Genomic DNA, 25993 nt, shown 5'->3' with positions numbered 1-25993 from the left:
GCACAGGCAACATCTTAGAGGAAAACCTGGTTCAGTCTGCTTTCCAACAGACGCTGGGAGACAAATTCACCTTTAAGCAGGACAATAACCTTAAACACAAGGCGAAATACACAGTACACTAGATTTGCTTACCAAGACGACATTGAATGGTGGTCTAGTTACAGTTTTGACTTAAATAGGCTTGGAAATCTATGGCAAAACTTGAAAATGGCTGTCTAACAATGATCAACAACTAACTTGACAGAGGTTTAAGAGTTTAAAAAAATATTTTGTGCAAATATTGTACAATCCAGGTGTGCAAAGCTCTTAGAGACTTACCCAGAGAGACTCCACAGCTGTAATTGCTGCCAAAGATGTTGACTCAGGGGTGTGAATACTTAAGGAAATTAGATATTTCATTTTCATTTTCAATAAATGTACAACCATTTCTAAAAACAAGTTTTCACTTTGTCATTATGGTGTATTGTGTATAGATGGGTGATAATAAAAATATTTTGAATGCATTTTGAATTCAGGCTGTAACACTGTAATACTTTCTGAAGACACTGTATCAAATAGCTTATAAAATGGACTAATTGCTCTCCACACCATCGCAAAATGGGTAGAATTGCAGGAATAGCTGTAAAACTAAATGGCAAAATGAGTGGAATTGCATGAAATGTGTTATAAAATTGCAACAAAAAAAAATAATCTGCACCATGGCAAGATGTGTAGAATTTCAGAATACATGATTTAAAAAAATGCTTCGTTTTCTCTATGCCCAATGGCAAAATGTGTACTATTGCAGGAAATCTACTTTAAAACGTTAAAAAGATTATCCACCATCAAGAGTGGGCTGCTAAAATGTTTTGCCGTGAGGTGGGGACCCCCCCCCAAACTAGTCTCGCTTAGGGCCCCCAAACGGCTAGAGCCATCCCTGTTCCTATTCTACAGTGTGTACGAAAACACAGCTAAGCTGGCTGTGCGAAGCTACGGTACAGCGCACCGCTATTCTATCTGACAACGGCAGAAGCCTCGGAGTGGGAGGTAAGTGCAACAAAGCTCTCATGGATTCATGGCTCCCTCATACGCTAGACCCGACCTTGCCTCAGTGTGTTTGTGTGTGTTTATTTATTGGAGGCTTTGGCCATGGAGCAGTGGCCGTGTGTATAGAACTCATGGGAGGCATCGACGGCGAGTTGCTTGGCTACACACACACACACAGAAAGTGGCACACACATACAGTGGGGAGAACAAGTATTTGATACACTGCCGATTTTGCAGGTTTTGCTACTTACAAAGCATGTAGAGGTCTGTAATTTCTATCATAGGTACACTTCAACTGTGAGAGACGGAATCTAAAACAAAAATCCAGAAAATCACATTGATTTTTAAGTAATTAATTTGCATTTTATTGCATGACATAAGTATTTGATCACCTACCAACCAGTAAGAATTCCGGCTCTCACAGACCTGTTAGTTTTTCTTTAAGAAGCCCTCCTGTTCTCCACTCATTACCTGTATTAACTGCACCTGTTTGAACTCGTATAAAAGACACCTGTCCACACACTCAATCAAACAGACTCCAACCTCTCCACAATGGCCAAGAACAGAGCGCTGTGTAAGGACATCAGGGTTAAAATTGTAGACCTGCACAAGGCTGGGATGGGCTACAGGACAATAGGCAAGCAGCTTGGTGAGAAAGCAACAACATTTACATTTACATTTTAGTCATTTAGCAGACGCTCTTATCCAGAGCGACTTGCAGTTAGTGCATACATTATTTTATGTTTTTCATACTGGCCCCCCGTGGGAATCGAACCCACAACCCTGGCGTTGCAAACACCATGCTCTACTGAGCTACATCCCTGCCGGCCATGCCCTCCCCTAGCCTGGACGACGCTGGGCCAATTGTGCGCCGCCCCATGGGTCTCCCGGTCGCGGCCGGCTACGACAGAGCCTGGATTCAAACCAGGATCTCTAGTGGCACAGCTAGCACTTCGATGCAGTGCCTTAGACCACTGCGCCACTTATTAGAAACTGGAAGAAGTTCAAGATGACGGTCAATCACCCTCGGTCTGGGGCTCCATGCAAGATCTCACCTCGTGGGGCATCAATGATCATGAGGAATGTGAGGGATCAGCCCAGAACTACACGGCAGGACCTGGTCAATGACCTGAAGAGAGCTGGGACCACAGTCTCAAAGAAAACCATTAGTAACACACTACGCCGTCATGGATTAAAATCCTGCAGCGCACGCAAGGTCCCCCTGCTCAAGCCAGCGCATGTCCAAGCCCGTCTGAAGTTTGCCAATGACCATCTGGATGATCCAGAGGAGGAATGGGAGAAGGTCATTGGTCTGATGAGACAAAAATAGAGCTTTTGGTCTAAACTCCACTCGCCGTGTTTGGAGGAAGAAGAAGGATGAGTACAACCCCAAGAACACCATCCCAACCGTGAAGCATGGAGGTGGAAAAATCATTCTTTGGGGATGCTTTTCTGCAAAGGGGACAGGACGACTGCACCGTATTGAGGCGAGGATGGAAGGGGCCATGTATTGCGAGATCTTGGCCAACAACCTCCTTACCTCAGTAAGAGCATTGAAGATGGGTCGTTGCTGGGTCTTCCAGCATGACAATGACCTGAAACACACAGCCAGGGCAACTAAGGAGTGGCTCCGTAAGAAGCATCTCAAGGTCCTGGAGTGGCCTAGTGTCACGATCGCTGAAGGAGTAGGACCAAGGCGCAGCGTGGAATGCGAACATATTTATATTTATTAATGATTACACGAACAAAACAACAAAACGATAACGTGACGTCCTTGGTTACATACACAAACCAATACGGAACAAGAAACCACACCAAATGAATGCCAAACGGCTACCTAAGTATGGCTCCCAATCAGAGACAACGAGCTACAGCCGTCTCTGATTGGGAGCCACCCTGGCTAACATAGATATACAAAACCTAGAAATAAACACCCTGGCTCAACATACGAGAGTCCCCAGAGCCAGGGCGTGACACCTAGCCAGTCTCCAGACCTGAACCCAATAGAAAATCTTTTGAGGGAGCTGAAAGTCCGTATTGCCCAGCGACAGCCCCGAAACCTGAAGGATCTGGAGAAGGTCTGTATGGAGGAGTGGGCCAAAATCCCTGCTGCAGTGTGTGCAAACCTGGTCAAGACCTACAGGAAACGTATGATCTCTGTAATTGCAAACAAAGGTTTCTGTACCAAATATTAAGTTCTGCTTTTCTGATGTATCAAATACGTATGTAATGCAATAAAATGCAAATTAATTACTTAAAAATCATACAATGTGATTTTCTGGATTTTTGTTTTAGATTCCGTCTCTCACAGTTGAAGTGTACCTATGATAAAAATTACAGACCTATACATGCTTTGTAAGTAGGAAAACCTGCAAAATCGGCAGTGTATCAAATACTTGTTCTCCCCACTGTATATAGAGGTACACACTTACACACATACACACAAAAAGGCAAATACACACAGTCAGTCACACACACACACACACACACAAGGATAAAGCGTCAAAGCGGCTGAGTTCGGATGGCGGGACAATGTAATGATGAAATCAAGGCCGACGAAAATTCAAGATTGTCTGCATAATCAAATAACATTCAGCTCAGACACCCATACATACCCAACAAGACATGTAAGCAGCCTGTCACCTTCTCAACCTCCTCCAACACTCACATTAGAACCCTGCAGCACATCCGCTGTATTAGGCAGGGTTTGAGATTGGCACAAAAGAACACAATGTCGTTACAGACAGAGGGAAGCTGTCGGATTTGTAACACACCTTAGGGCAAGAGTCACTGAACATTTGCCGCTTTCACAGAAGATTGGACGCGTAGTAGAATTTGTGAGTCACTATTCGCTTTTCAACTCAAAGGCACTTCAGAGGAAATCAAGGATAAAGCTAGCCCGGTTCCAGATCTGTTTGTGCTGTCTTGTCAAGAACTGATTGCTTTCAGTTACTGAGGTTGCGTGTTGTGTCTGAATCACTGTGTTAAATAAATTGTCTCCCACAAAGGATTATAAATGTTTAATAATGTAAATGTTGCATGTTATATTGTCTGACTGGGACTTTTATTTATTCAGTCTATTCTTTTTTGACCTCTCCCATTGGGGTCTCTTAAAAGGTGCAATTAGTAAAAGTAGCTCCACCATTTCCTGGTTTCTACAATTCTAAAATGACCCAACAAGAGAATCATTGTACCATCTAAACCGCTGTATGTTAAATATATTTTCAATAACCAAAGATTTTGCATTTTAAACTGTTTGAAGCTGATGTACAGTACAAAACCGACAGTAAAAAAGAAGCAGAAACAAAAGAGGGGAAACATAGAAATATCACACAGAACGGATCTCTCTCTTATCAGACTTGCTTTCAATGAGAATGAGAGATCTACTGTATCTCCCATTTCTATCTGAAATCGGTCAGGTCACAGAAAAAAATTATCCCCACTGGCAATAAGAGAGGGAACAGCATGGTCTATACTTCCCATATCTCAACTCATCCGTTTTTCTTACCCTCTTATCCTCTTGGTTTTAATATGTACCTGTCAATCCCTCTCTCTCTCCCCCATTAAGCCTCCCTAGCTCCCATACCCCACATACTATGCTCTAATTGGCTATCATGTATCCAAACATTTCCAGCGAACAATCTGTAGAGAAAGAAAGAGATTGGAGAAAATGAGAGAGACAGAAAGAGTATAGATACAGTAGGGAGAGAAAGAGGGGGTAAAGAGAGAAAGGTAGAAAGAAGAAAGAGACAGTCAGACAGACCGACAGAAAAAGGGGGAGAGAGAAGTAGAGAGAGAGGACAGAGAGATGAGAAGTTTTGACAGTGAGTCTTTTTTTACTGGTTGGTTCATGATTCAGAGGAGAGCCGAAGCCTGGATGAGACCGAAAGGTCAGAGCTTATGTTCTCTACCTGCTCTATCTGTTTTCCCTCTCTCTCTTAACCTACATTTCCCGCTCTCCCTCATACACACACATACTTGCAAGCATGGGGGGAGGTGGCACACACACACAGAGGAGAGTGGGCAGCAATTTATAGTGGCTTGCGAAAGTATTCACCCCTCTTAGCGTTTACCTTGATGGCCAAAAAGCTAAATTCTAGTCTCATCTGACCAGAGTACCTTCTTCAATATGTTTGGGGAGTCTCCAACATGCCTTTTGGCGAACACCAAACGTGTTTGCTTTCTTTTTTCTTTAAGCAATGGCTTTTTTCTGGCCACTCTTCCGTAAAGCCCAGCTCTGTGGAGTGTACGGCTTAAAGTGGTCCTATGGACAGATACTCCAATCTCCGCTGTGGAGCTTTGCAGCTCCTTCAGGGTTATCTTTGGTCTCTTTGTTGCATCTCTGATTAATGCCCTCCTTGCCTGGTCCGTGAGTTTTGGTGGGCGGCCCTCTCTTGGCAGGTTTGTTGTGGTGCCATATTATTTAAATTTTTTTAATAATGGATTTAATGGTGCTCAGTGGGATGTTCAAAGTTTCTGATATTTTTTTATAACCCAAACCTTATCTGTACTTCTCCCTGACCTGTTTGGAGAGTGCCTTGGTCTTCATGGTGCCGCTTGCTTGGTGGTGCCCCTTGCTTAGTGATGTTGCAGACTCTGGGGCCTTTCTGAACAGGTGTATATATACAGTGAGGGAAAAAAGTATTTGATCCCCTGCTGATTCTGTACGTTTGCCCACTGACAAATAAATGATCAGTCTATAATTTTAATGGTAGGTTATTTGAACAGTGAGAGACAGAATAACAACAAATAAATCCAGAAAAATACATGTCAAAAATGTTATAAATTGATTTGCTTTTTAATGAGGGAAATAAGTATTTGACCCCCTCTCAATCAGAAAGCTCCCAGGTGTCTTTTATACAGATACCGAGCTGAGATTAGGAGCACACTCTTAAAGAGAGTACTCCTAATCTCAGTTTGTTACCTGTATAAAAGACACCTGTCCACAGAAGCAATCAATCAATCAGATTCCAAACTCTCCACCATGGCCAAGACCAAAGAGCTCTCCAAGGATGTAAGGGACAAGATTGTAGTCCTACACAAGGCTGGAATGGGCTACAAGACCATCGCCAAGTAGTTTGGTAAGAAGGTGACAACAGTTGGTGTGATTATTCGCAAATGGAAGAAACACAAAAGAACTGTCAATCTCCCTCGGCCTGGGGCTCCATGCAAGATCTCACCTCATGGAGTTGCAATGATCATGAGAACGGTGAGGAATCAGCCAAGAACTACACGGCAGGATCTTGTCAATGATCTCAAGGCAGCTGGGACCATACCACCAAGACAATAATTGGTAACACACTACGCTGTGAAGGATTGAAATCCTGCAGCGCCCGCAAGGTCCCCCTGCTCAAGAAAGCACATAGACAGACCCGTCTGAAGTTTGCCAATGAACATCTGAATGATTCAGAGGAGAACTGGGTGAAAGTGTTGTGGTCAGATCAGACCAAACTCGAGCTCTTTGGCATCAACTCAACTCGCCATGTTTGGAGGAGGAGGAATGCTGCCTATGACACCAAGAACACCATCAACACCGTCAAACATGGAGGTGGAAACATTATGCTTTGTGGGTGTTTTTCTGCTATGGGGACGGGACAACTTCACAGCATCAAAGGGACGATGGACGGGGCCATGTACCGTCAAATCTTGGGTGAGAACCTCCTTCCCTCAGCCAGGGCATTGAAAATGGGTCGTGGATGGGTATTCCAGCATGACAATGACCCAAAACACACGGCCAAGGCAACAAAGGAGTGGCTCAAGAAGAAGCACATTAAGGTCCTGGAGTGGCCTAGCCAGTCTCCTGACCTTAATCCCATAGAAAATCTGTGGAGGGAGCTGAAGGTTTGAGTTGCCAAACATCAGCCTCAAAACCTTAATGACTTGGAGAAGATCTGCAAAGAGGAGTGGGACAAAATCCCTCCTGAGATGTGTGCAAATCTGGTGGCCAACTACAAGAAACGTCTGACCTCTGTGATTGCCAACAAGGGTTTTGCCACCAAGTACTAAGTCATGTTTTGCAGAGGGGTCAAATACTTATTTCCCTCATTAAAATGCAAATCAATGTATGAAATTTTTTACATGCGTTTTTCTGGATTTTTTTGTTGTTGTTCTGTCTCTCACTGTTCAAATAAACCTACTATTAAAATTATAGACTGATCATGTCTTTGTCAGTGGGCAAACTTACAAAATCAGCAGGGGATCAAATACTTTTTTCCCTCACTTTACTGAGATCATGTGACAGATCATGTGACACTTAAATAAAGTCCACCTGTGTGCAATCTAACTAATTATGTGACCTCTGAAGGTAATTGGTTGCACCACATCTTATTTAGGGTCTTCATAGCAAAAGGCGTGAATACAAATGCACGCACCACTTTTCCGTTGTTTATTTTTTAGACTTTTTTTTACAAGTTATTTTTTTCATTTCACTTCACCAATTTGGACTATTTTGTGTATGTCCATTACATGAAATCCAAATAAAAATCCATTTAAATTACAGGTTGCAAAGTAACAAAATAGGAAAAACGCCAAGGGGGATGAATACTTTTGCAAGGCACTGTAGGAGTGGCCACTGAACTTTGTGTGTGAGAGAGGGCATGGAATTCCTTGTCTGTATCTGTTTGTGTTTACGTATGTGTTTTTCTGTCTGTGTGTGTTTGTCTGTGTGTGTGTGTGTGTGTGTGTGTGTATGTGTGTTCGCCAGCCTGGGTGTACCCACCCACACACAGTTCTAAGGTGCTCACAATGTGATTGGGTTCCTCATTCCCATTCCGTGACATGGTCCGTGCCTCTTGCTCTCGTGTGTTTGTGTGCGTGAGGAGGATGAGTGTGACGTCAACCAGGGACAAACCGGAGTTGGTGCTCAACCCAGGCAACAACACACATGAGAGCTAACATGCTAGCTAAGAGCTTTTTTCAGTTTACATGTAACAACACTCGCCGAGTGAGTGCCTACATGTAGAGGACATACTATGACGATCATACAATGCTCACTGGGTATGAGTGGATTCTTCCATTCCAGGTCACAGTTTTGACATGACAAATTGTTTATCCTCATTTCATCCTTGTAGACCATAGTACAGTACCATATAGGACTATATTCAACAATGCTAGAAGGCCAGTATTCATCAGCGTACACAATCCCACATACCACAAGGCATAGCTTTCCCCATTGAACCACCACCACCACCCACACAGCATGACCACCTCCCCCCTTTCCCCATCTTGGGATACCCTACCTCCAAGACCCCCTTACCTGTGTGGATTCTCCGGTGGGTCTTTGGAGAGGGCTATGCTAAGGTAGGTTAAGATATCTAGGCTAAGGTAGCTAGCACTATAGGGTGTTTTAGCATGGGTCCCTGAACCAAGTCCATCCAACAGTAGAGGCAACAAGTTAAACTCCCGCCCGCCCACTGGCCCACTGTCTCACTGGTCAGAGTGCCAAAGGTCAAGGTTCAGCCAGCCATCAACTGACATTGCATGGAAAGTCAGAGGTGAGAGGTCAATGATAATGATGTGTCTATCAATGAATGTTCATTGGGACTTCTTGAACGATGAGGGAGTTTGTAAACACTCTACATTTGTAGTACATTTGTGGACATTAACAAAGTGAACTTGTACTGCAACGCAGTGGAAAATATTTGCTTTTAGGTGGATTTAACTGCACCGGCAGGGTTATATAAGAAACGTGTTCATGATGGAAAGTTTGATAATTGTATAGGTAATTTAGATTTAACCGCTTTGTAGTGTTTTTGTATGATATTACTCTCACAGGACTCTCCTCACTCAGAACGAGTCTAATTTAGCTTCCTCCCTCCAATTTTGTGTTTATACTTCCTTCCCTTCCTCTAAGTGAGTATTTATCTATCCTGCTGTTCTTCCCTTACTCATCCAGTGGTCACCAACCAGTAGATTGCGATCTGAAGATCGACTGGTCGATATTCAAGACATTCCTAGTCGATCACCAAACATTTCTGAAAAAAAATAAAAATAAAGACTTGCGTTCCTATTTTTTTTAAAATATAATAATAAAAAACCTGTATGCGAATATTTCATTATTCACTTACATTGAGTTAAATATCGGAATGCATTAGTTTAGGATCAGGTTGATCCTGATGCCTTCAAAAAGAAGCCAAACAAATTAAACGGTTGGTGGAAATATAATTGACTATTCTAAGCACTAAGGTTAAAAGAGTATCTGAACATTGTTTCCAGAGAAAAGTGATATTCTCTGTCATGTTCTATGACTGAGTATAATTATTTGGAATTGCACTGAATTAAATTCTACTTCCCGTTACTCAAATTCTACATCCTGTGGGGTGTGGCCAATTCAATGTAAATTTCAAGTCATGAGTTGAATTGGAGTCAATTCCAAAATTCTGAATTGAGCCCAATCCTGCATGCCATGTCTCACACCCTCTCTCTCTCTTTCTGTGACTGCGTGTGCATGTGAGTTTGTGTGAGCATGTCTGTGTGAGTGCGCATGTGTGCGTGTATGCTTGCATGTTTGGGGCATTGCCAACATCCTGAAGTATCCCTTTAACCTCACTCTGACCTGTGTCACACAAACAAACATGCAAGCTTACACGCACACACAAACAGACATGCAACCATACATGCACTCACACACACACACACTCACACACATTCACATGCACACGCAGTCACAAAAAGAGAGAGAGAGGGTGTGAGACAAGAAAAAGTATCTGGCTCATAACATTTTAGTCATTTAGCAGACGCTCTTATCCAGAGCGACTTACAGGAGCAATTAGGGTTAAGTGCCTTGCTGAAGGGCACATCGACAGATTTTTCACCTAGTCGGCTCGGGGATTAGAACCAGTGACCTTTCGGTTAATGGCACAACGCTCTTAACCACTAAGCTACCTGCCACCCCTTCAAAACGATTATTGTAAACAAAGGGACTAAATTGGCCAGCGCTGACAAAAGATAGCGTGAGTGGATTTTCTAAGGCGGAGTTAGTGGAAACAGTTGTTTTTAGTGTTGAGGACCAATCTCTGTCTTCTCTCTCTGTGTGTGATTCTCTCACCCTCTTTACTCTCTGTCGCTCTTTGTCTGCTCTCTCAGCTCTCTTTCTCTCTCTGTCTCTCTCTCTCTCTACTTAAACTCTCTCTCCCTCCTGTCTCCGAACCCTCTACCCTCCTTTCGCTCTCTATCTCTCTCCTTCACTGACTGTGGGGACATGATATTATGAACCATGATATCCAGCTGTCTACTGTTCCCAAAGGAGACCTGAAACCAGACCTACCCCCTGGTTCATCCTGACTCTCTCCTGTCTTGGTCTGTTTCTCCTCTCTCTTTCGCGCTGTCTTTTTTTTTCTCTGATTTCGCTCTGTTTCTGTCTCTCGATGTGTGTCACTATCTCTGTATCCCTCTCTTTCTCTCTCTCACTTCTTTACTGCCTGCCTTTCTAACTCCACACCCCCCCTCTCCCTCTCACACTGCCTAGATCCCCTTTCCTCTCCCACACCCTCTCTGCACACAATAAGACCAAGGTGTGGAAAGAGAGGGGGAAAAGGGTGGCAGAAGAGGAGGAGAGGTGGAGGCTCGCCGCTGCCTGCCAGCCCTCTCTCCCACTATAATTACTGCCTCCTCTCTTTCTCTCCCTCACTTCCAAAGTCACTGGGCCAGCACACTCTGAGATGCGGCGGGGAGGGAAAATTGAACAAGCGTCACCCGTCACTACTGGTTACCCTCTGCCTCCCCTGTCAGCACCGCAGCTCGCCCTGTTTACTCGCCCCGCAATTACCGCCCTCCAGGGACCAGGAGGTTAACACAATCGGGCGGGGGGGGGGAGGCGAAGGGAGTGAGGGAAGTAGGAAGGGGAGTTAGTGTGCCCGGTCTAAAAGACATAGACCTAGCTGGTCTTTTTGTTGAAGGATGATGGACAAGCCAATAGTAGGGAAACATTATATACAATGTTAAAGGGCACATAGGTTTTTAAAAAACGTGTGCCTATCCTGATCCTGTGCTGTGTTGTGCTTGGGGTGAATGGCAGGTCTGGTTGTAGTAATGTATAATGTTAAAGGATTTTAGAGATATCACATCTGTGCAATGCAGTAGGAGGCACTATACCAAGCCTGGCTGAGGGCCCTGACCTGGCCACTGACTCAGGGGGACAGTGGGTCGGTGGCAACAGGCAGCAGCACGAGGCCCCGTTCACAGGGTGGCCCCGTGCCACCTGGACTAACTCTCCCATACTCTCCTTTAGATCCCGCCACTCCTAGCCTCTCCAGGAATATCCATATTTTTTTTTTAATATATTTATAATCTTCTTCCTTTCTTCTTTCCCATGGCTAAAACAGTCAAAATAAATATATCTCACTTTTACCCAACTAACTTTTACCCTAAAAACACCCTAGTACAGGGGTGTCAAACTCAATCCATTGAGGGCCTAGTTTCTCCTGTTTAAAAAATATATATACATATATTAAGACCTAGACAACCAGATGAGGGGAGTTCCTTACTAATTAGTGACCTTAATTTATCAATCAAGTATAAGCGAGGAGCGGTAACCCACAGACACTCGGCCCTCCGTGAAATGAGTTTGACGCGTGCCCTAGTCCCTTTGAAGTTTTCCAACCCAAAGCTAACAACTTCAATGTCAAAACCTCCACCCATTTACCATCTAAATATCCCTAACGGATACTCCCGGAGAGCTCATTCCCATTTAGAAATTTACCACCATTTTCCTGCCAAGTTCCTTCCAAATTCCAGACATAAATTCTGGGAATGACCCATTCTGGGATTGGTTTGGGGAGGGGGAAGTGGAGGGATCGATCGCGGCGTTCCCTGCCGACTTACACTGCACGTCTACCCGGATGGACTTGATGGCAGCCACCCCCACCCCGTTGTCGGCCTTGCAGTAGTAGCGGCCGCCCTGCACCCGCTGGATGCCATCGATGCGCAGCGTCTCATTGTAGATGGATGTCTCCTGGAACTTGTCAGAGGCGCTTCCCGCCGTCTTGGTCCACCGCACCTGCAGGGGGCGAGGGAGAGGGATTGAGTTAGTTAGTTAGGCTCAGAGTATAGTATAGAGTGAGTACAGAGTGAATATACCTGGGTGGCAGGTAGCTTAGTGGGTAAGAGTGTTTTGCCAGTAACCGAAAGGTCACTGGTTCTAATCCCCGAGCCGACTAGGTGAAAAATCTGTTGATGTGCCCTTAAGCAAGGCACTTAACCCTAGTCGCTCTGGATAAGAGCATCTGCTAAATGACAAAAATGTAATATATACTATACCCAGCCAAAAGCGTTGATCTACAACCTTTCTGTAGAAGTGCCATTACCAAATTTGAAAAGAATTGGCATCCCTTGCTCCATTACATTTAGGATATAGCAGCTGAATAAACTAGAACCACGTGTACTTTTTTTTTAATCCATGAGCAGTTGGAGTTGGGTGGGGGGGAATGTGGGGGGCTGGGTGGAGGCAGCTGGGGGGGAGATGTGGAGTGCCTGAGGGGGGAGCTTGCCGGGATGCCACTTTGGGGTGGTGGTGGGTGGGAATACTTAGTTTTTTTGGTTGATTGTCTTGGGATTTTTCCTTTTCTCTACATGCCATTTTTGATGTACTTATTTTGTTTTCATCCTGTGTTTTTTTTTTATGTATAAAAGAAACTCATGCCACTTTGTTAAATTGTATGTTTTATATGCTTCACAATAAAAAATATCTGAAACGAGAAGAACCATTTGATGAACCCTTTTTGGTTCCAGGTAGAACCCTTTCCTCCACAGAAGGTTCTACATAGAACCCAAAAGGGTTCTACCTGGAACCAAAAAGGGTTCTCCTATGGGGACAGCCAAAGAACCCTTTTGGAACCTTTTTTTCTAAGATTGGCATACTTCACTGTAATATCCATTGTGCACTTTGTCCAGTTTGTTCACTGCTTTCATTATTTTCATCTTGTGAAAAAGCAGATAACTGCTTTCATGCTTAAAACCAAGCTCTTTCGAGTAAAAAAAGACACTCAAGAGACTATAAAAACCAACCACCTCTATACGTTGATCTTTGCGCAACACTATCGCCATGATCGATGTCAATTAAACAAATTCAATTAATACCAATTAAAGCCTGATCTACTATCATATCAACCTCTACAGGACAATTAACTCCATCCTCTTACTATCAGAGGTCATTCCTGATAACAACGTGAGCTGGGCTATAATAGCACAGCACTAGATTGAGGAATAGGGGATGTGTAGGGGAACGTCCCAAATGGCACCCTATGCCCTATTTAGTGCATGACTTTTGACCAGAGCCCTATGGGATACCTTATGGGCCCTGGTCAAAACGAGTGCACTAAATAGGGCATAGGGTGCCATTTGGGACGTGTAGGTTACGACGCACGGTCAGGATTATAGGATTAGCTAGGCGCTGTGTAAACACTCCTCGTTGTTGTTTATTCAGGTTTGTTTGTCTCCGCATATGGAGACAGCTGTTTCTCATTGATCGGACGAGGAGGGGAAGGTGAGGAATTAGGTGTGGGACCCTGTTGTCGATAGTTAGAGACTCAATGGTCTGTGTGTGTATGCGTGTGTACTGTCGATGGTTAGTGACTGTGAGTGTGTGAGGCTGTGCTCTTTATGTGTGTGTATGCAAAGGCTGAGTAGGCTTGATGAAGCAATGCTAAAGACGAGTCGATCTGTCTACCATGGTATGATGATGTGGTTCAATAAATACAATTAATTAAATGGGCTTGCCAGGGGTAAGGCAAAACAGTCACAATAGGGTGAATACAGTGTTGCAGTACCTGTACTTATGAGTATTCTTTGTTTGCATCCCAAGAGCAGGGCCTTTAGGGCTCTGGTCAACAGGAGTGCATTATACAGTAGGGTGCCATTTGGGATATAGCCATCAATTTGACCCTAGACTGTGAATGTTATCCAGCAACTTGGTGTCAGATGTCATTAGAATCTGTAAGTGACAAACAAAGAGGTAAATAGGTGTTGTTATTGCGTTGAGATCATGAGGTGCACTGTAGGGTGAAGTTGCCCATAGATGCTGATCTTGGGTCAGTTTTGCATTTTTCCCACTAATGGTTAAGGGAGGGAAGCTGATTCTAGATCTGTACATAGGGGAAACTTCGAGAGAGAGAGAGAGAGAGAGAGAGAGAGAGAGAGAGAGAGAGAGAGAGAGAGAGAGAGAGAGAGAGAGAGAAAAGGCTGGAAGTAGATAAACATCACCCTCTTTCTCCTCACCAGCTTTTATTTTCCCCAGAGTTCCCTGTGGAGGAGCTATGTCACACCAGCGTACAGTATCTTCCTCTATTCTCTTCCTTTATTGCTGGAGTAGGGAGATGCAACGAGTCTCGCAGTTCAACAGAAAGTGTATTTTTATCACAAACCCCTCCCTGCTTTCCTGCGAATTATTTGAGGAACTAAAGCAAGAAATTAATGAATCTCAGTTCATTCACCAAATATATGTTTTATGTTCTTAGGGGTACTGCATACAGAAGAGACAATAAGCCCTAGAGAACGCAAGACTGCAAGATTGGATTCAACAAGGGATTCGGGACACTGGGGTTCGGATGTGAACGTGACTCAATGGTATTGGTGTATTGAGGGAGAGTTCTGCACAGAATAGTACTTTATTAGTCCATCAAATATGGAAATCCTTCTTCTGCTGCTCTACTCTCAATCCCCTCAGTGCCACACAGTGCTGCACAACAGGTCTCGAAACAGGAGTTATTTCAATTCAACTCTTCATGCCTATCGCCCATTTTTAGACAGTTCCATTGGTCCTAAAGTGAAAATTCTCACACAAAACACTTGGAGACTGAAGGTCTGTGTCCACTCAGTCAAACATCTTGGCCCATAACAAAATATGGATATCTAGGACTGGCATCCAGGACACAAATAAAAATCAAATCAAATCAAATGTTATTTGGCACATGTGCCGAATACAACAGGTGTAGACATTACAGTGAAATGCTTACTTATAAGCCCATAACCAACAATGCAGTTTAAGTAAAAAATAAAAATAGCAAATAATTAAAGAGCAGCAGTAAAATAAAATAACAGTAGGGAGGTTATATACAGGGGGTACCGGTACAGAGTCAATGTGCGGGGGCACCGGTTAGTCGAGGTAATTGAGGTAATATGTACATATGGGTAGAGTTAAAGTGACTATGCATAAGTAATAAACAGAGTAGCAGCAGAGTAAAAGGGGGGGGGATGCAAATTGTCCGGGTAGCCATGATTAGCTGTTCAGGACTCTTATGGCTTGGGGTAGAAGCTGTTAAGAAGCCTTTTGGACCTAGACTTGGTGCTCCGGTACCGCTTGCCGTGCATTAGCAGAGAGAACAGTCTATGACTAGGGTGGCTGGAGTCTTTGACAATTTTTAGGGCCTTCCTCTGAGATCGCCTGGTATATATATATATATTTTTTTTTTTCACCTTTATTTAACCAGGTAAGCCAGTTGAGAACAAGTTCTCATTTACAACTGTGACCTGGCCAAGATAAAGCAAAGCAGTGCGATAAAAACAACACAGAGTTACATATGGGGTAAACAAAACATAGAGTCAAAAATACAAACAGAAAATATATATACAGTGTGTGCAAATGTAGTAAGTTATGGAGGTAAGGCCATAGTGCAAAATAGTTACAAATTCATATTAACACTGGAATGATAGATGTGCAAAAGATGATGTGCAAATAGAGATACTGGGGTGCAAATTAGCAAAATAAATAACAATATGGGGATGAGGTAGTTGGGTGGGCTAATTTCAGAATGGCTGTGTACAGGTGCAGTGATCGGTAAGCTGCTCTGACAACTGACGCTTAAAGTTAGTGAGGGAGATAAGAGTCTCCAGCTTTAGAGATTTTTGCAGTTTGTTCCAGTCATTGGCAGCAGAGAACTGGAAGGAATGGTGGCCAAAGGAGGTGTTGGCTTTGGGGATGACCAGTGAGATATACCTGCTGGAGCGCAGACTATGGGTGGGTGTTGTTATGGTGACCAGTGAGCTAAGGTAAGACAGGGATTTGCCTAGCAGTGATTTATAGATGACCTGGAGCTAGTGGGTTTGGCGACGAATATGTAGTGAGGGCCAGCCAACAAGAGCGTACAGGTCACAATGGTGGGTAGTATATGGGGCTTTGGTGACAAAACTGATGCCACTGTGATAGACTACATCCAATTTGCTGAGTAGAGTGTTGGAGGCTATTTTGTAAATGACATTGCCGAATTCAAGGATCAGTAGGATAGTCAGTTTTACGAGGGCATGTTTGGGAGCATGAGTGAAGGAGGCTTTGTTGCGAAATAGGAAGCTGATTCTAGATCTAACTTTTGATTGGAGATGCTTAATGTGAGTCTGGAAGGAGAGTTTACAGTCTAACCAGACACCTAGGTATTTGTAGTTGTCCACATACTCTAGGTCAGACCCGCTGAGAGTAGTGACTCTAGTCGGGTGGGCGGGTGCAAGCAGCGTTCGGTTGAAGAGCATGCATTTATTTTTACTAGTGTTTAAGAGCAGTTGGAGGCTACGGAAGGAGTGTTGTATGGCGTTGAAACTCGTTTGGAGGTTTGTTAACACAGTGTCCAATGAAGGGCCACATGCATACAAAATGGTGTCGTCCGCATAGAGGTGGATCCGAGCTTCACCAGCAGCAAGAGCAACATCATTGATATACACAGAGAATAGAGTCGGCCCGAGAATTGAACCCTGTGGCACCCCCATAGAGACGGCCAGAGGTCCAGACAACAGGCCCTCCGATTTGACACATTGAACTCTATCTGAGAAGTAGTTGGTGAACCAGGTGAGGCAGTCATTAGAGAAATCAAGGCTATTTAGTCTGCCAATAACAATGCAGTGCTTGACAGAGTCGAAAGCCTTGGCCAGGTCGATGAAGACTACTGCGCAGTACTGTCTTTTATCGACCGCGGTTATAATATCGTTTAGGACCTTGAGCGTGGCTGAGGTGCACCCATGACCAGCTCGGAAACCTGATTGCATAGCGGAGAAGGTACGGTGGGATTCGAAAATGTCAGTGATCTGTTTGTTAACTTGGCTTTCAAATACTTTCGAAAGGCAGGGCAGGATGGATATAGGTCTGTAACAGTTTGGATCTAGAGTGTCACCCCCTTTGAAGAGGGGGATGACCGCAGGCAGCTTTCCAATCTCTGGGGATCTCAGACGTTACGAAAGAGAGGTTGAACAGGCTAGAAATAGGGGTTGCGACAATTTTGGAGGATAATTATAGAAAGAAAGGGTCCAGATTGTCTAGCCCAGCTGATTTGTAGGGGTCCAGATTTTTCAGCTCTTTCAGAACATCAGCTGTCTGCATTTGTGTGTCGGAGAAGTGGGGGGGGGGGGCATGGGCAAATTGCAGCAGAGGGTGCAGAGCTGGTGGCCGGGGTAGGGGTAGCCAGGTGGAAAGCATGGAATTCTCGATTATTGTAGATTTATCGGTGGTGACAGTGTTTCCTAGCCTCAGTGCAGTGGGCAGTTGGGAGGAGGTGATCTTATAGAGGTCATGGATGGCAGGAAGCTTGGCCCCAGTGATGTACTGGGTCATACGCACTACCCTCTGTAGTGCCTTGCGGTTGGAGGCAGAGCAGTTGCCATACCAGGCGGTGATGCAACCAGTCAGGATGCTCGCGATGGTGCAGCTATAGAACATTTTCAGGATCTGAGGACCCATGCCAAATCTTTTCAGTCTCCTGAGGGTGTATAGGCTTTGTCGTGCCCTCTTCACGACTGTCTTGGTGTGTTTGAACCATGATAGTTTGTTGGTGATGTGGACACCAAGGAACTTTAAGCTCTCAACCTGTTCCACTACAGCCCCGTCGATGAGAATGGGGGCGTGCTCAGTCCTCTTTTTTTTCCTGTAGTCCACAATCTTCTCCTTTGTCTTGATCACGTTGAGGGAGAGTTTGTTATCCTGGCACCACACGGCCAGGTCGCTGACCTCCTCCCTATAGGCTGTCTCATCATTGTCAGTGATCAGGCCTACCACTGTTGTGTCGTCGGCACTCTTAATGATGGTGTTGGAGTTGTGCCTGGCCATGCAGTCATGGGTGAACAGGGAGTACAGGTGGGGACTGAGCACGCACCCCTGAGGGGCCCCCGTGTTGAGGATCAGCGTGGCAGATGTGTTGTTACCTACCCTTACCACCTGGGGGCGGCCCGTCATGAAGTCCAGGATCCAGTTGCAGAGGGAGGTGTTTAGTCCAAGGTCCTTAGCTTAGTGATGAGCTTTGAGGGCACTATGGTGTGGAACGCTGAGCTGAGGTCAATGAATAGCAATCTCACATAGGTGTTCCTCTTGTCCAGGTGGGAAATGGCAGTGTGGAGTGCAATAGAGATTGCATCATCTGTGGATCTGTCGGGGCGGTATGCAAATTGGAGTGGGTCTAGGGTTTCTGGGATAATGGTGTTGATGTGAGCTATGACCAGCCTTTCAAAGCACTTCATGGCTACAGGCGTGAGTGCTACGGGTCGATAGTCATTTAGGTAGGTTATCTTAGTGTTCTTGGGCATAGGGACTATGGTGGTCTGCTTGAAACATGTTGGTATTACAGACTCAGTCAGGGACATGTTGAAAATGTCAGTGAAGAAACTTGCCAGTTGGTCATCGCATGCTCGGAGTACACGTCCTGGTATCCGTCTGAATGTAAAGGTCTTACTCACATCGGCTACAGAGAGCTTGATCACATAGTCATTCGGAACAGCTGATGCTTTCATGCATGATTCAGTGTTGCTTGTTTCGTAGCGAGCATAGAAGTGATTTAGCTCATCTGGTAGGCTTGTGTCACTGGGCAGACACAGATTAAGCCTAGTTCTGGACTAGAAACCATGCTTAATGGAGAATCTCCAAAGAAAGCCTAGTCCTAGATTTAAAAGCTATTTCAATGGAGATTCCCCATTAATCATGGTTTCTAGTCCAGGACTTGGCTTAACCTGTGTCTGGGAAAACAGCCTTTGGATTCCCACGATTCTAAAATCAAACCGACAACACAATATCTCTGAATACAATAAAGACTTCATTTGGGTTCTACATGTCAACTATTGTTTGTTTAGTTTATTTAATCCATTAGTTTAAGGCAGCTCTATCAATCATAGTGGCCATTAAGTCCCTGAAAGGCACCTAGCCATAGCATAGCACCCTGTACTTGTAGGCTCGGTTTCCCAGACACAGATTAAGCCTAGTCCTGGACTTAAAAGCATGCTCAATTGAGATTGTCCTTTGAAAGTGCTTTTTAGTCCAGGGTTACGCTTAATCTGTGTCTTCCACTATTAAGTACTACAAAGCCTTTCAACTGCTCTATCCAAATATCCATTCCTCTGTCATAGTGCACACATAGATAATGCTACGGTTACAGCTATCCAAACCCCCTCTACCACTATCAGAGACCCCGCCACTGCATAATACCGGTTTATCTATGGATAAGATTGGTTAAACTGTATTGACCCGCCGAGTGCAGACACTCATTATGCGTGTTTGTTGTGGATCATTGCCGCAGTGCCGAGGCAGAGGACAAACACAGAGGAAAAACAAGTTACGCTTCGATACGTGCAACAGAAAAAGAAAGGGGAGGAAGTATGAGGGGGTAAAGGAGTGGAGAGGAGGGGGTGTTTGGAGGAAAAGAGCTGGAGTGGTGAGATATGGATGGATAGTGAGTGATGAAGAGATACCTGGGAGAGGCGAGGAAGGTTAACATCGGTCAACAACTGGCAGGCGACACGTTGGTGTCCGGGTTAAGTCTTTGACATGTCCCGCACACACGCTCACACTCTCTTTCACAAACAGGCAGACACACACACATACGCACTCCAGCTTTCAGGTTAAGTGTTTGAAATGGTTTTCCGCAGTGTCCCATCCACCTCCCGTGAATGGATTTGTCCCCAACCCCTGGTCTGTACACTACACAGACCCGGCCTAAAACAATACTGAGCCTTAGGGCTCGATTAAATTTGTACCGCCAAAGTTCAGCGCTATAGCGTGCTTGACATTTAAAGGTAGTTTCCAATTGAGCATTGCCTTTCAACTTAAATCGTGCTATAGCACTGAACTTTGACAATACGGATTGAATCGAGCCCTTAGCCTATCTATCAACAATTGTACTGGGTTTAAGGCTCCTCATTTGTTAATGTACAGTATGCAACTTCATTGTTACCACTATTTTACACACTGACATTTTGGGCTGGTTTCCCAGACACTAAACCTAGTCCTGGACTAAAAAGCATGTTCAACAGAGAATGTCTAGTCCAGGACTAGGCTTAATATGTGTCTGGGAAACCGGACACTGTTACTTTTTTTTAAGGCAGCCTACTTGATAGTGTTAATTTAATTGTGTTTCAATAAATGTTAACTATTGATAAGATTAACTTGTGTAATGTGGTCAGAAAGTAGCTAGATTACATGCTTCAAAATTACAAAATGGCTGGGGTATAGTATCAGGTGAAGTCCTACTAATACGATTCTTCACTGGATTTGTTCACAAACACAACTGACAGCGTGAACACACTGAGCTACGCCTCAGTGCGCTACTCCATTATGCTCGTTCAAAATGGGCCGATCATCATAATCCGTCTATTGTTGGAAGAGTATTTGGAGTGAGTAATTGGCACAGCACAATCCCACACACGTTGCTGTGTGACTAAAGAAAGAGGAATGGTAGAGAGGGAGGGAAGGAGGGAGGAGAAACGAGACGGATCTCAACAAACGCCCAGAGAGAGATCCCTGACGAAGCAGGGTTTTTCAAACGCTTGCTAATAAAAATTTAAAAAACGCTGCTGAGCTTAAAATAAACTTACTGTGGCAATAACCGTTTTCATTATTCTCCCTCACTGGGAAAGAGAGGAGGGAAAGGATCACTCGGAGATTAAACGCGGAGAACAATGGGCATTAAGTAATAAACGCTGCCTCCAGGATCGTCGACTTGAATCGGTGTCACTTAGCTGGAAGTTAATTCATAATGGCAGTTATGGGATGGTGTGAAAAATGATGGAGGAGAGAGAGGAGAGGGGGCAGCTAAGGCAAAGAGAGTTCTGTATTGCCAGTCAGATAAAGGAATGACAGACAAGGCATCACAGCAATATATCGGATCAATTCATCTGGTTGATATATGCTGGCTCATCGACATCCTATACCCTCCTTTGACCAAGGTCCTTTGAGATCCCCTTTGATCAAGTTACACATATGAAACTTCCACTAGAATTATGTTGTTAGCACAAGTTAATAGTCCATATGATTTATAATGGGCTGCTATACTCAAAAGATGGGAAAAAATTGGTCTTAATCTTGTACTAGATTTGTTTCCTGCTTGGACGTTGACCAGGCTAAACTGTGGCAACTTAGTCAGTTCATCCACAAACTTAATGAAAAGATAATAATAATAATATGCCATTTAGTAGACGCTTTTATCCAAAGCGACTTACAGTCATGTGTGCTAAAAATTTTACGCATGGGTGGTCCCGGGGATCGAACCCACTACCCTGGCGTTACAAGCGCCATGCTCTACCAATTGAGCTACAGAGGACCATAAACAGCACATCTGAACATACACACACCACACAACTGTCCTTTGCTTCCCTTTTACTTCGACTTACATACCACTACAACAATGACATAAACTACTTAAATATGACATGATGTCACGATGGTACAAAGATTTGCTTTGTATAAGATGACTCACAACGCTAGGGGGCTACGGAATAGATCCAAGTCAATACACTTATGTCCTTTTCAACTGTTACGTGACATAGTTTGTCGCTGTTAGACGTGATGGGTTGTAGCGGCGAGCGAAGGGATTTAGTTAAAGGGCGGCAGAATCGGAAAACGGGACCCAAATGGGTGATGTCAGGCATGACTGTGGCTCTGTGGCCAGAAAGCTTAGAGAACAGTATATGAACCGGCCAAGAAATGGAGAGATTGAAATGAGGGGTGGAAACGGGAGATGATGGGAGTGGGGTGACTGGGTGCATGGGGTATACGGTTACCTGAGCATGCTGGGAAGTGTGGATCTGTCATGTACGGTATCTAAAGAATTGTCTGATAGGCCATTTGTTCTGTATGTCTCTGTCTGTCTGGTCCGTTCATCCGTCTTACTGTCAATTTTTCTGTCCGTCTGTCTGCCGGCTTCCCTTCTGTCTGTCTGTCTGCTTCCCTGTCGGTTTGCCTCTCGACTTATCTACCTGCCTGCCTTTCTGTCTGCCCACCTTTCTGACTGATAAAGTTATATTATATTCTACTCTATTCTGACTAACTGACAGTCTCAACAGACGTGTCATGTCTTCAAAACATAGTATATGTGTAACTTTGGGGTGAAACAGGTTTCCGAATGAAATGACGTGACAACTTTATAGCCCATTTCAAAGCTCTTTAGTGCCAGCACTTGATTGGTGATGAGGGATTTCCTCAATCTAGCGTCTGTCATTTTCTATTTAATACATGACTTCGATTATCTTCAAAGCTACGCTTACTTCTCTCAAAACACTACATAACAATTCTGTATTCATCACTGAATGCACATCTTTTGAACACAGTGTTAATAAGTGAATGCATACGAAAGGTTCATGGTTAAGCATCAAAGCTTTGTGGAGACACATTTAAACATTAAAGCATTTTGGGATAATTGTATAGGATAAGAAGAGCTGGCTGAATAATAATAGGGGTGACTCCTGAAATATGTTTCCTGTGTGTGTGTGTGTGTGGTGTGCACACATGCCCGTTTGTGTGTAGTAGTCTGTGTATCACTACATTGCTGGGCACAGGCTGTTATTTTGGATCATACTGTGCCGCTCGTGGGAAGGCCAGCTGATTGCCCAGTTACCACAGGGTAGCAGACCAATCAGCTCTCACAGTCTCACGTCAGAATTAGACGTTCATCCATGTTTCTCAAACATCACATTTCTAAGTTGTTCCAAACGTCAAATTTCAAGGTGTTAAAGGTTGAGTTTAGGCATTAACTCAGAATTGAAGGTTAGGGGGTAAGATTTGGGATAGGATTAAAACAAAAACATCTAAAACAAATTTCAAACTTACAACCTTTGGAATCAGAGGCAGATGCCCATCTGCCATCCCTGTCCACAGCGCCCTAGCAAAACCGAAACCTACTTAAAGGTAACAGCACTCACTGTTGCCCCTAGTGGCCGCTTTCCATGTCATCATGGACGTCGAGTACGGACTTGTATCACGGGTGACCTGGCTGAGCAGACAGATCAGGTCAAGGGAAAGAAAAGAGATTCAAGTCTTGATGAACACAGTGCTATTTACCTTCATTTTTCTCCTGTCTGTTTACTCTTTCATACACACACAGTGCTCCTTCACTTTCTTTTTCTCTGTCAGTCTGTTCTCTCACACAGTCTGTTTTCTCTCTCTCTCTCTCACAGGAGCTATCAATAATAGAGGCTACACTTATTAATAATGTACTTTGAACTTTCCTAGAAAGAGTGTTTATTTAAGAGAAACGTTTCAGAAACGACATCATACTTATGCTGTATGTGGGCCAATCTAAAAACTTACATTTTGGGTCGTTGCTTGTAGCTGGAAAGTTACCTTTTTGTTGCTGTTATTTCCACATTGTTTAATTGCTTTCCTTTCAGTACCCAGTTATTTCAGCACTGTACTTAAGTAAATCTTATGTACTTACCTGTTACTTCATGTGTAGTTTCACCATAGTTTGTTTCAGTGTACCTATGGTGCCTTGACACTATTTGAAAGCAAAGCTCTGTCCCCCTGTTACCTTGCAATTTGCCATTACTTTCTTCCATCATTCACCATAGTTTCTGTGAAACTTCCTGTATACTTTCAGTGTACCTACGGGGCCGTGGCACCTTATTCTAAAGAAAATAATCTGTGCCACTGTTACCATGTAAATTACTATTACTTTCTTAATAGTTTCAACATAGTTTGTGTACCTTAATGTTACTTTCTTTATAACTTTACTTTTATGTATATCAGACTTATTTTCATGCAATTTCTCCCCAGACCGAAACACAATCGCAAGTAATTAAGCTACTATGTTCATTGATGGAACTTCATTTATTATTGTTAGAGTAGCGGGTCTGGACCTACGGTATGTGTGAATGCGCTGGCTACTGAGTTCTGGCTTCGGTTCGGAGTTGTGGTCCATGTAGATTGACTGGACACAGGACACACTTCTACCGGTTCTGGTGTTTTATTACTGGATGAGATTAAATAACTGCAGTGAATAAATGCAGTGCAAAGCAAGCATCAAAGCAGACTCAAATAATACATCTGTTAAATAACAGTAAAAAGTATTTCATTAAAATAAGTGCTATATTATTCAAAAGTAATCAGTTATATTTTCTTACATAGTCCGAATTCACGAGTTTAAGCAGCAGACATTGAAATAGGTTTAGAATATTTATTGTGGAAAAGGAATGGCTGTGAGAATGAGGATTCAGGAGGGGAATGAGAATGGACCTGATGAAGCCGAGGGCTGCAGATGAAGGATCCAGGGGGTGGACTCTGTAGAGTTTCGTTTGGAGTCTTAGGTAGACATCATCGTCAAGCCGTGGTAGTTATGCTGCTGTGGTGAAGACAATATCCCCATGAGATCCTTGGAAGAACCTAAACGATACTAGATAGATGGTGGGATGAAAATCTTGTTAAGGCTAGAAACGCACAGTATCGTGCTACGCGACATGCACTGCTGAACAAAAATAGTAATGTTAAGAAGGGTGGAAGTGATGATCAAGGAAAGTGAGGTCAGGTGTGGAGGCGGATTAGCAATGAGTTGCAGCTGATGCTTGTTGAGGATCCGTGTTCAAGACAACGAGTTAAAGTGTTGCAAACAGGCGTGGAGGCTGATTGGCAATTAGTAGCATCTGGTGCTTGTTGAGTTGCTAGGGAGCTGCTTTCAAAGCAACTGGTTATAGTGGTTGCATTCAAGTCTGGTCCTCTATACTGAATTTTTGTTGATTCTTAACACCATTAAAATAGTTCTGAATTAGAAAAAATACATTTGTAAATGTTTTGTGTCACACACACTCTACATTCCAAAAGACCACAGACTAATGTAAATGCATAACACAAATACCAATAGGCCTGGCTCCAGCAGATACCTTCTCAGGGCACAGACACTATGAGACACCAGCTGAGACAGGATGTCTAATGGTGACAGATAGGATGGTACTTTACCGCCACCAACAGCACGGGTGGTGGAATTACATAACTAGCTAGTACCTAGTTAGCTAGCAAGCTACTAGCTAGCTATGCCCTGGATTAGAGCTAGTGAGGATCAACGCTAGCAAGGACCAGAGCTACTGGCTATACTCTGGACCAGAGCTACTAGTAACAGTAATATTTTCCTCGTACGTAGTCTGAATAACAGAGTTCTGATTTAGAAAGTATTCAGACCCCTTGACTTTTTCCACATTTTGTTACGTTACAGCCTTATTATAAAATTGATTAAATAAATACAAATCCTAAGCAATCTACACACAATACCCCATAATGACAAAGCAAAAACAGTTTGTTAGAATGTTTTGCAAATGTAAAGAAAAAATATATTAAAAAATAACTTTTTTACGTAAGTATTCAGCCCCTTGGCTATGAGACTCGAAATTGAGCTCAGGTGCATCCTATTTCCATTGATCATCCTAGAGATGTTTCTACAACTTCATTGGAGTCCACCTGTGGTAAATTCAATTGATAGGACATGATTTGGAAAGGCACACACCTGTCTATATAAGGTCCCACAGTTGACGGTGCATGTCAGAGCTAAAACCAAGCCATGAGGTCGAAGGAATTGTCCGTAGAGCTCAGAGACAGGAGTGTGTCAAGGCACAGATCTGGGGAAGGGTACAAAAAAAATATATGCAGCATTGAAGGTCCCCAAGAACACAGTGTCCTTCATCATTCTTAAATGGAAGATGTTTGGAACCACCAAGACTCCTACTAGAGATGGCCGCCCGGCCAATCTGAGCAATCGGAGGAGAAAGGTCTTGGTCAGGGAGGTGACCAAGAACCTGATGGTCACTCTGA

At 43.8% G+C, this 25993-nt stretch overlaps 1 protein-coding gene across 1 annotated transcript in view; it reads right to left on the bottom strand.

The window, feature by feature from the left end:
- The window catches only part of LOC123482484 (MAM domain-containing glycosylphosphatidylinositol anchor protein 1-like), a 231741-nt gene that overhangs the window by 77147 nt on the left and 128601 nt on the right, over positions 1-25993 (bottom strand). The window contains exon 4 of the mRNA XM_045210359.1: positions 11848-12022. Coding sequence (XP_045066294.1) covers positions 11848-12022 — 175 coding nt within the window. The remainder of the gene's footprint in view (positions 1-11847; positions 12023-25993) is intronic.

The sequence above is a fragment of the Coregonus clupeaformis genome, chromosome 34, assembly GCF_020615455.1.
Source record: "Coregonus clupeaformis isolate EN_2021a chromosome 34, ASM2061545v1, whole genome shotgun sequence".
Taxonomy (NCBI): domain Eukaryota; kingdom Metazoa; phylum Chordata; class Actinopteri; order Salmoniformes; family Salmonidae; genus Coregonus; species Coregonus clupeaformis.
This window is presented reverse-complemented; position numbering and strand designations above follow the sequence as displayed.